The sequence below is a fragment of the Oncorhynchus masou genome, unplaced genomic scaffold (assembly GCF_036934945.1).
Source record: "Oncorhynchus masou masou isolate Uvic2021 unplaced genomic scaffold, UVic_Omas_1.1 unplaced_scaffold_558, whole genome shotgun sequence".
Lineage (NCBI taxonomy): Eukaryota > Metazoa > Chordata > Actinopteri > Salmoniformes > Salmonidae > Oncorhynchus > Oncorhynchus masou.
The window spans coordinates 406,284-417,500 of record NW_027011997.1 but is presented as its reverse complement, the minus strand read 5'-3'; the positions used below and the strand labels follow the sequence as shown (position 1 = coordinate 417,500).

At 43.5% G+C, this 11,217-nt stretch overlaps 1 protein-coding gene across 4 annotated transcripts; it reads right to left on the bottom strand.

The window, feature by feature from the left end:
* Nucleotides 1-1,268: 1,268 nt before the first annotated feature.
* Nucleotides 1,269-11,179, bottom strand: cunh4orf33 (chromosome unknown C4orf33 homolog). 4 transcript variants are annotated; one of them, XM_064962494.1, is made up of 6 exons: nucleotides 11,054-11,179; nucleotides 6,242-6,428; nucleotides 4,711-4,771; nucleotides 4,572-4,623; nucleotides 3,962-4,161; nucleotides 1,269-2,179 (listed from the first exon to the last, which is right to left on the bottom strand). In XM_064962494.1, exons 2-6 carry the CDS (start codon nucleotides 6,420-6,422, stop codon nucleotides 2,083-2,085), a joined length of 591 nt encoding a protein of 196 aa, XP_064818566.1. In that variant the 5' UTR covers nucleotides 6,423-6,428; nucleotides 11,054-11,179; the 3' UTR covers nucleotides 1,269-2,082. The 4 variants fall into 4 exon arrangements, with proteins under 4 accessions (XP_064818566.1, XP_064818564.1, XP_064818563.1 ...); XM_064962492.1 differs by lacking the exon at nucleotides 11,054-11,179 and adding an exon at nucleotides 10,945-11,047; XM_064962491.1 differs by lacking the exon at nucleotides 11,054-11,179 and adding an exon at nucleotides 9,664-9,863.
* Nucleotides 11,180-11,217: the final 38 nt, after the last annotated feature.

Below are 11,217 nucleotides of genomic sequence, written 5' to 3'. Positions count from 1 at the left end.
AGTGTTTGCTACATCAACTCCACTCTTTAATAATAACACATATCTACATTTGATCCTTTTAAATGTTTTCATCAAGACTTGAGCCGTCCCAATTCATACCCATAAATCTCTCAATTTGAAGAAATAAGGACACCCCCCCCTTTTGCCTTCAAAAGAAATGAGTGAAGATTAGAAAGAGAAGTTACTCTGACATACCAGCCTCTTATGAGCTTGAATGTTTAAAACAGTCTGCCCCCTTTCAATCTTTCCCAGGTTAAGCCAGTCTCTTTGAAGTGGAGCGTGTGTGTGTGTGTGTATCTACTTATGTCTCCTTCTCTTCTCTTCTGTTCTTCAGTCTAATTAAAAAGAACCCTTCTTGAATCTTATCAGAGAACACATCTCCGATCAGGAAATCACATTACTTTTTTACAAGTGTGTCGAGTGTGTGTGTTTGCGTGCGATACCAACGCCAAACTGAACTTCAGCGTGCCAAGTGAGGAGAATTACAACCATCGCCTCCACCCCGACACACACACACACACACCCCGGAGTGAGGGGAGGACCGTACGTAGTGTTACCATGAGCGATAACGAGGAGGCTTAAGGATCTCTGCCATCTAATCACTGCCTGCATTTCAAAGGGAAGAGCTACCAATTAAAATAGATGGAGCTCAATAAGGACTCACGACCTGGCCTCGACTAGCTGTGGAGAGATGGAGAGATGGAGGGAAAGAGGGAGAGAGAGAGATATAGATAGAAATAGAGCTAGACAGAGAGAGAGACGGAGAGAGAGTGAAAGAACCATCTAGCACCCCGACTTCAAAACCAATCGGCCATGTCTCAGTACCGAACAGGGAGTGGGAGAGAAAGGGGGTAGAGATAGTAAAAGAGTGAGACAGAGAAAAAGAGGAAGAGTGAGTGAGGAAGAGAAAGAGGCAGAGAGAGGAAGAGAGGCTTGATGAATACACACGTGAGGTCCCTGCTGAGGTGACTTACAGGTTTATGGATAATAATAGAACAGAGTGATGGAGCAGACGGATAGAGGAGCAGATTGGAGAGAAGGAGCAGAGGACTTGCTGGAGGGGTGGAGAGCCTCACAAACATTTGACCGGATGGTTTGTGAGTCTCTAGTGAGACTGTGGGAGGATTAATACCCTGGATAAGAGAGCTGTGATTAAAGTGTGTGTGTGTGTGTGTAAGCGCATGTGCATGTGATGCACATCATATGGAGTGTTCAAGCTGTCTGAACGTGTCAGTGGGAAGCGCATCAATGACAAAACTCCACGGGACAGCGTTTACTCCATGTATTTATTTAATAGGCTGCAGCCCATCTATGTACATTAACATTCCATAAGCCAACAGTCCTCTATGGATCCCAGAAGTAATGACGACCCAAGAGCTCATTTAACATCATTACAAAAAAAGGGCACATATGGCCGTTATCTAATGACTACTAATTATCTCGATGTCTGGCAACCCAAATGGCACCCTATTCCCTATGTAGTTAACTACTTCTGAAAAGTAGTGCACTAAAACAGGGAATAGGATGCCATTTGGGATGCCAGACAATCCATTTTCATTTGCTCGGGAATAATTGAAGCAAAACAGCCTTACTCCAGCTTCAGCACAGCAGAATTGGTCCCAATCATGAATTACAGACATATTGGTGCGTGATGATCAATGCATTGCACGAAACCATGAATCAAAAGTGTAAACTTGTCATGATGAGCCTTCATCTAATTGAATAACAATGATACTCCCACAATGAATTGGAGGTACCATTGAAAATGATCAAATTCAATGGTCTTTCATTTCAGAGAAAAGGCATAAATCTATAAAACAGAAAGCACAGATATAATACACTTTGATTCTCCCTTTCATTCATAGAAAAATAAAAACCCCTTCATGGGTGTTTTGAACCAGGCCTCTGGCAGTTGGTAAAAGGCAGTTTGAGGTGAGGTGTTAAAACCATCTGACAAACTGGTAACATATTTCATCCAGTCTGACATCATTAACTAATCAAGATCGATCGTTCCTCCTCCGTGACTTTGGTCGCACTAGCTGTCATCACGCGTGTGTGTTCCAGTGTGTGTGTTCTCCTGACTCATCGCTTTCCCTTCCAGAGATCCGACTCGGGCTGGACCCAGTCCCCTCCCATGATGCTTTGCAGGCGAAAGTCTTGGAAATATTCCAAGAGGTGGCTGCGTCGTGAGAGAGAGAGAGAGAGAGAGAAAAGTGCAGTCTGTCAGTTTGGTAACACACACAATCTGTGAATTTGCGAGACACACGCGCACGCACACTCGCACTCGCACACAGAAACCTGTGAATTTGCATTTAATTTTCTCAGTGTAATAAAACATGGGGCTGAATATTGGAATCTGTCCACTGACAGCTAACACATCTAAGCACTGAATACTTATGCAGTGGTGGAGAGGTGTCTCTGTCACACACACACATATACACACACACACACACACACACACACACACACACACACACGGAATAGTTATGCTGCAGAGGATTAGGCTTTATCTCCGTCATCTAAACATATTTTTAAAAGTAGAGTTGGCAGTGTGTGTGTGTGTGTTTGTATAGAGTCGGCAATGCAGTCTTCTCCTGAAAAATGCTCTGGAAGAGTTTCAGCCTTGAACATTGTGTGTCTGAAGAAGGAAGTGTTCTGACTAAAGAAAGGCAGACAGACACGAACCCTCCTTTTCTACAGACAAACACGGACCCTCCTTTTCTACAGACAGACACGAACCCTCCTTTTCTACAGACAGACACGAACCCTCCTTTTCTACAGACAAACACGGACCCTCCTTTTCTACAGACAGACACGAACCCTCCTTTTCTACAGACAGACACGAACCCTCCTTTTCTACAGACAGACACGGACCCTCCTTTTCTACAGACAGACACGGACCCTCCTTTTCAGACATGTAAAAGGCAAGCCGCGAGACAACTGCATACAACCATAATCATGTCACTGATCAGATGGGTCAACACTGTAGGCCTCAATACCATTAATGATCAGATGGATCAACACTGTAGGCCTCAATACCATTAATGATCAGATGGATCAACACTGTAGGCCTCAATACCATTAATGATCAGATGGGTCAACACTGTAGGCCTCAATACCATTACTGATCAGATGGATCAACACTGTAGGCCTCAATACCATTACTGATCAGATGGATCAACACTGTAGGCCTCAATACCATTACTGATCAGTATTTGATGGATCAACACTGTAAGGCCTCAATAACATTACTGATCAGTATTGGATGGATCAACACTGTAAGGCCTCAATACCATTACTGATCAGTATTTGATGGTTCAACACTGGAGGCTTCAATACCATTACTGATCAGCACACACTTGCATACCACTTTAATGAAGCTATGCCTTGAGCATGCCTTCTAAGTAGTATGCTAATGTGGATATTAAAATGTTGCACACCTGAAATGTGCAACATTTGCCCGTTATTCTTTTCAAAATTCTTCAAGCTCTATCAAGTTGGTTGTTGATCATTGCTAGACAACCATTTTCAGGTCTTGCCATAGACTTTCAAGCAGATTTAAGTCAAAACTTTCTCCTATCCCAGCCATTGAACACTAACTGTTTTTAAAGTCACTATTGGCCTCATGGTGAAATCCCTGAGCAGTTTCCTTCCTCTCGGGCAACTGAGTAAAAAATAAAACCTAAATAAAAATACATAATTCCACTTTGACATGATGGGGTATTCTGTGTAGGCCAGTGACAAAAAAAACAACAATTTAATCAAATGAAATGTATTTATATAGCCCTTCGTACATCAGCTGATATCTCAAAGTGCTGTACAGAAACCCACCAACAGCAAGCAATGCAGGTGTAGAAGCACGGCAAGCATTTCATCCATTTTACATTCAGGCTGTAACAACAACACAATGTGGAAAAGGTCTGGGCTGTGAATACTTTCTGAAGGCAATAAACAGACTCACAAGTTGGGCTTCTGCCCCTCCACTAGGTCAGCCTGGGGGACGGGGTAGAGGGACTCGTAGGTACGCCCCGCCCCGGACCCGTGGATGGCGTACGAGTTCATCTTGTTCACGTTGGGGGGGAAGTAGCACCAGGGGAGAAGAGCCTCGCCCTCCCACCTGTTTCCTGTGATGGTTGCCGTGAACGACAGAGGCAGTTGTTGCTGGAAACAAAAACAAAAAATTGGTTTTAAACCAAACTGACGACTGTATCTGTTGGACCCTTAGATTACTGTTAGGGTAAGTGACGAAATACAGGTAAGTCTGTGTGAATATAACTAGATGAAATCTATTGGGGCAGAACTAAATATTTATAAGATATGAGTGTAATACATTGTACTCTTCCATTGTTCATTCATGCATTAATTAATTCATCCATCCATTCATTCATTCATGCATTAATTCATTAATTCATCCATCCATTCACTCATTCATCCATTCATCCAGTCATCCATTCATCCATTCAGTCATTCATCCATCCAGTCATCCATCCAGTCATCCATCCAGTCATCCATCCAGTCATTCATCCATTCATTCATCCATTCATAGGGAGGATGTGAGGGTGTTCACTTACCATGAATGCATGACCTCTTCCAGAGAGCAGTAACACCAAGTGTTGTCCATGTCTGCAACAGAAGAGCAATAATCAGTATCGTGCTACTGGAGAACCATCAATCAGACCATCAACGCCTTTAGAGAACGGCTCTACTTACGGACACACTTCCACCTCCAGATAGTTCACAGTAGTACTGTCCAGAAAGAACGCCTCAACCACTGTAGAAAAATAACATCAAAAGGGTTATATTATACGCATTGAAAATCATCTTGTTGTGCCTGACTGAAAAAACGGCCACAAACAATAAAAAATGAGCAATCAACGATACATTCAATATTCACTTCACAATTATTATGGTAGTAATAGTTATTATTATGCAATTACCCCCACGACCAGAACAAACCACCACTGTTCTCTCTCTCCCACCTTCATAGTCCCAGAGGCCAGGGAAGGGCTGTCCTGTTCTTTCTCCACATTTATAGTCCCAGAGGCCAGGGAAGTGCTGTCCTGTTCTCTCTACTCACCTTCATAGTCCCAGAGGCCAGGGAAGTGCTGTCCTGTTCTCTCTCTACTCACCTTCATAGTCCCAGAGGCCAGGGAAGGGCTGTCTTGTTCTCTCTCTACTCACCTTCATAGTCCCAGAGGCCAGGGAAGTGCTGTCCTGTTCTCTCTCTACTCACCTTCATAGTCCCAGAGGCCAGGGAAGGGCTGTCTTGTTCTCTCTCTACTCACCTTCATAGTCCCAGAGGCCAGGGAAGGGCTGTCTTGTTCTCTCTCTACTCACCTTCATAGTCCCAGAGGCCAGGGAAGGGCTGTCTTGTTCTCTCTCTACTCACCTTCATAGTCCCAGAGGCCAGGGAAGGGCTGTCCTGTTCTCACTACCTTCATAGTTCCAGAGGCCAGGGAAGGGCTGTCCTGTTCTCTCTCTACCCACCTTCATAGTTCCAGAGGCCAGGGAAGGGCTGTCCTGTTCTCTCTACTCACCTTCATAGTTCCAGAGGCCAGGGAAGGGCTGTCCTGTTCTCTCTACTCACCTTCATAGTTCCAGAGGCCAGGGAAGGGCTGTCCTGTTCTCTCTACTCACCTTCATAGTTCCAGAGGCCAGGGAAGGGCTGGCCTGTTCTCTCTCTACTCACCTTCATAGTTCCAGAGGCCAGGGAAGGGCTGGCCTGTTCTCTCTCTACTCACCTTCATAGTTCCAGAGGCCAGGGAAGGGCTGTCCTGTTCTCTCTCTACCTTCATAGTTCCAGAGGCCAGGGAAGGGCTGTCCTGTTCTCTCTCTACCTTCATAGTCCCAGAGGCCAGGGAAGGGCTGTCCTGTTCTCTCTACTCACCTTCATAGTTCCAGAGGCCAGGGAAGGGCTGTCCTGTTCTCTCTACTCACCTTCATAGTTCCAGAGGCCAGGGAAGGGCTGTCCTGTTCTCTCTACTCACCTTCATAGTTCCAGAGGCCAGGGAAGGGCTGTCCTGTTCTCTCTACTCACCTTCATAGTTCCAGAGGCCAGGGAAGGGCTGTCCTGTTCTCTCTCTACCTTCATAGTCCCAGAGGCCAGGGAAGGGCTGTCCTGTTCTCTCTACTCACCTTCATAGTTCCAGAGGCCAGGGAAGGGCTGTCCTGTTATCTCTACTCACCTTCATAGTTCCAGAGGCCAGGGAAGGGCTGTCCTGGTATAACTCTCTCTACTCACCTTCATAGTTCCAGAGGCCAGGGAAGGGCTGTCCTGGAGGGCCGGAGGGACCAGGAGGGTTGTTGAAGAAGGGAGCAGACACCTGCATCTTCATCCCTCCATCCCCGGGAGAAAACGTCACCTTCACAGGGTCATGATCCACAGGAAGGCTGTCCCATGTGGTGCTGATCACAAACTCCATCTCAGTCTGGCAGAGAGAACGAATGGTTATGGGTTTTGCTGTTTTGTATTTACAATGGGATTAGACTATGCTGTGTAAAGACCAACAGCCAAGTCCCAGATCTGTTTGTGATATCATGTTCATTCCCGGGCTTGACAATGAGTGCAGGAGTTGACAGCAGCACCAATACTAGGGAAGTCAAACATTCAGGCTGCTGCATACACTATGGAGGATAAATGGAACTATGGAGCTTATTATGTACCTATGGAGACTAAATGGAACTATGGAGCTAATTATGGAACTATGGAGGCTTAAATGGAACTATTGGAGGCTTAAATGGAACTATTGGAGGCTTAAATGGAACTATTGGAGGCTTAAATGGAACTATTGGAGGCTTAAATGGAACTATTGGAGGCTTAAATGGAACTATGGAGGCTTAAATGGAACTATGGAGGCTTAAATAGAACTAAGGAGGCTTAAATAGAACTAAGGAGGCTTAAATAGAACTATGGAGACTTAAATAGAACTATGGAGACTTAAATAGAACTATGGAGACTTAAATAGAACTATTGGAGGCGTAAATGGAACAATGAAGGCTAAATGGAACTATGGGGTTCTATGGGGAACTATTGTGTTCGAGAGCATTTCTTTACTCACTCAAATGGTTATACGAGTGAGAACTAGGTGTAATTGTTGCAATAGCTTTTGATTTTGTAATATAGAATGACTTTATATTGTGCTAACTACCCCTAATGTGGACAGTTGGTATTACTATCTTACACAAGCTTGCATTTTCAACGGATAAATGGAGTGGATTTACACCTCCTTTTAACCTCAGGTTGGTGATGTTAATATCCACGTTTATTGTCATCAAGATGATACGACATCGATTGCTTAAAAACAGATTGTTATACTTGGTTTGGTATCATTTATTTTATCATACGTGCCTGTCCGTCGCAGGACGTTGAACACAGTTGATCATTTTCAAACTCAACATCAAGGAAAAATCGTGTCACTCTCTTTATAAAAGTCGCTGGCCACAAACAAATACACCGATTTGAAAGTCAAGCTCTCACCAAAGACTGTGGAGCTAAAGACAGTCAAGCTATCACCAAAGACTGTGGAGCTAAAGACAGTCAAGTTTATCACCAAAGACTGTGGAGCTAAAGACAGTCAAGCTATCACCAAAGACTGTGGAGCTAAAGACAGTCAAGCTCTCACCAAAGACTGTGGAGCTAAAGACAGTCAAGCTCTCACCAAAGACTGTGGAGCTAAAGACAGTCAAGCTCTCACCAAAGACTGTGGCGCTAAAGACAGTCAAGCTCTCACCAAAGACTGTGGAGCTAAAGACAGTCAAGCTCTCACCAAAGACTGTGGAGCTAAAGACAGTCAAGCTATCACCAAAGACTGTGGAGCTAAAGACAGTCAAGCTATCACAAAGACTGTGGAGCTAAAGACAGTCAAGCTATCACCAAAGACTGTAGAGCTAAAGACAGTCAAGCTATCACCAAAGACTGTGGAGCTAAAGACAGTCAAGCTCTCACCAAAGACTGTGGAGCTAAAGACAGTCAAGCTCTCACCAAAGACTGTGGAGCTAAAGACAGTCAAGCTCTCACCAAAGACTGTGGAGCTAAAGACAGTCAAGCTATCACCAAAGACTGTGGAGCTAAAGACAGTCAAGCTATCACCAAAGACTGTGGAGCTAAAGACAGTCAAGCTATCACCAAAGACTGTAGAGCTAAAGACAGTCAAGCTATCACCAAAGACTGTGGAGCTAAAGACAGTCAAGCTATCACCAAAGACTGTGGAGCTAAAGACAGTCAAGCTATCACCAAAGACTGTAGAGCTAAAGACAGTCAAGCTATCACCAAAGACTGTAGAGCTAAAGACAGTCAAGCTATCACCAAAGACTGTAGAGCTAAAGACAGTCAAGCTATCACCAAAGAATGTGGAGCTAAAGACAGTCAAGCTATCACCAAAGACTGTAGAGCTAAAGACAGTCAAGCTATCCCCAAAGACAGTCAAGCTATCACCAAAGACTGTAGAGCTAAAGACAGTCAAGCTATCCCCAAAGACAGTCAAGCTATCCCCAAAGACAGTCAAGCTATCCCCAAAGACAGTCAAGCTATCCCCAAAGACAGTCAAGCCCTGTCACTATGTAGATCTACTGGTGAGGTGGTGATTCGTTGAAATTATCCAATCAGAAAAGTGTTTTCTCTTTTCTTATTGGCCGTCTACCGGAAACACTGTGGGTTGGGTGGAGGACGCTCAACCTGTCAGAATTACAGTGTGCTCAGATTCCCTGTCTGTGTTGAATAGTTTATCATCTGACAACTCTAATAGGAGTTACTTACTTTTGGAGGCATTAATGTTATTATGGAGAATCGCTGGATCCCAGCCAATTTGGGTGTGGAAGGGAAAGAAATCGTAGACCAGATAGCCAAAAGGGCTTTAAAACTAGACATGCTTGATATTGATGTTCTACTGGGTAGCAGTGAGGCCAAATGTAAGATCAGAGCCATTCTGATAGATGTGTGGCAGAAGAGATGGGACTCGGAGCACAAGGGCTGGCTTTTATATGTCCTCCAAAGAAAGGTCGCTGGACCAAGACTAAAAGGTCAGATTAGGGAGGAAGAGGTTGTGTTTGCTCGATTGCGCACACATTGAACTCGTCATTACATGGTTGGCAAGCATGCAAATGGTTTGTGTCTGGAGTGTATGGTCAAAGAAACGGTGGAGGATGTGTTGTTATAAGTATGTTGAAGAGAGGGAAAGATTCAAGTGAAAGGTCATTGATATTGGACGGGGTTTGGAAGGGATTTGGGGGGTGGTGGAGGGTCTTTTAAAGTTAGTAGAGCTCTTTTTTTATTTTGTCAAAAGTACAGAGTTAGTTAGCCTAGTGGTTAGAGCTTTGGGCCAGTAACTGAAGGGTTGCTCGATCGAATCCCCGAGCTGACAAGGCAAACATCTGTCATTCTGCTCTTGAACACGGCAGTTGTTCCTAGGCCATCATTGTAAATAAACATTTGTTCGTAACTGACTTGCCTAGTTAAATAAAGGATAAAACATGTTTTTTTAAAGGTAGGAGGATTTAGAAATGTGGAACTAATTGTGATTCCGCACAGTAGGTGGCGGTATGCACCTTAAACGTTTGTTTGCGGACCGCCATTATATCATAGAAGAAGAACTAAACACCACAGACAACAATGAGACATTTCACCTACACATTAATGTGAAGCATCCGGTTGGCGTTTCCACTCACCTCCAAATGGAAGCCCAGTGGCCGGAACACCGGCAATGGGAGAAGATTGCGCAAGATGGATTTTGGCCGATATTCTGCTAATTTTCTCATTGATGGAACATTTGATTTCAATACAGTTTTGTGTTTCCAAAAATAAAATCTGTTTCGAACAGAGTAGACTTCACCCGTTGTCAAGGTTTCTGGAAAATTGCGTTGTTTAAGACTGCAAAGTAGGCGTTCCCTAACGAAAATAAACTAGAATGCGCCAATAGGCTCTCGCTAGTTCGTGCTTGGCTCTGCCCACCTCCTTTATTTAACTAGGCAAGTCAGTTACGAACAAATGTTTATTAATTTGCTCCCATTGGAAACGTCAGGCTGTTGTCTAGCTTGGGTTAGTCATACAAATATTGTTAAACACTGTCGCACAGGGAGATTACGTCATACATGGCTACTACATGTTCTCATCTCTCGACAGGTCTATGTTGTATACCCAAGTTCGATATGGTTTGTCTTTTAGACGAGCGCAAACGTTACATTTCGCCTCGGTTATTGTCCCGTTCCATTGATTTCTATACAATATCCAGTGATTAATTTGCGCGCATTATCGATTACAGTAAAACAAGCTAATCCATTCTAGTATAGAATGGCCTCTTGGTAAATGCTGTCGTGTGCAGTTTATAAGGTACTAATTTAGCAAAATAAAAGGTGTGACACGTGTGTAGGGAGTTTTTTTCATGTTTGGTATTCAAATATCAAACAATTGAAACATATCTTGATTATTATTTTGGACATTTTAAAACTGGTGTTTTGACACTGGGCTAAAAATCTACAATGGGGGCATATTCATCACGCCGATTCTGTAGCAAAACGTTTCTTAAATGGAACGAAACGGAGGGATGAATTTGTCCAATAAAAACTTTCGTTCAATTTTGGGAAATTATTACCCCTTGTTTGCTTCTGTTTGGTTCTTAAACGGTGAATGGTTTGCGTAATGAATACACCCCTTGAAACATCAACATTATAATTTTCCAATTTATGATTTAGGAATAAACAGGAGTTTTACTTAATCAAATAAAAAACTATGAATGAGTCCAAAAACATGCTTCGATTTACTGATTTTGATGACACAACTGAACATGAAATATTATTGCCTACTAACACGTCTGAGACCAGGCTACAATCAGCCTGCCCTGCACACTGGTGCCAGCATGGTAGACCAAGAGCAGTGTTATTCGTAGTAAGCCGCATAAGTATCGCACAATGCAGTAATTTGGAAAAACATAAAACTTGTACTAAACTTACCATTTTAAGTTCTGCGCATGTAAGTACATAGAGGAAGATAACCGCTTTTAGCGACACCGATGTCCACGATCGGTGCATCATGACTGATAGGAAGGCTAACGTTACTTACTTTGTAAGAATATTAATCCAGTTGCGCGCTGGTGTGATGCCTATATATTTAGCTTGTTATCAAAATACATACAGTAGCTCATGCCAAAGAGATAATGCACTTTCAATGGAGTATCAACTTCCTGGTATGATCATATGACGATATATCTTCCCTATCAGATGTTC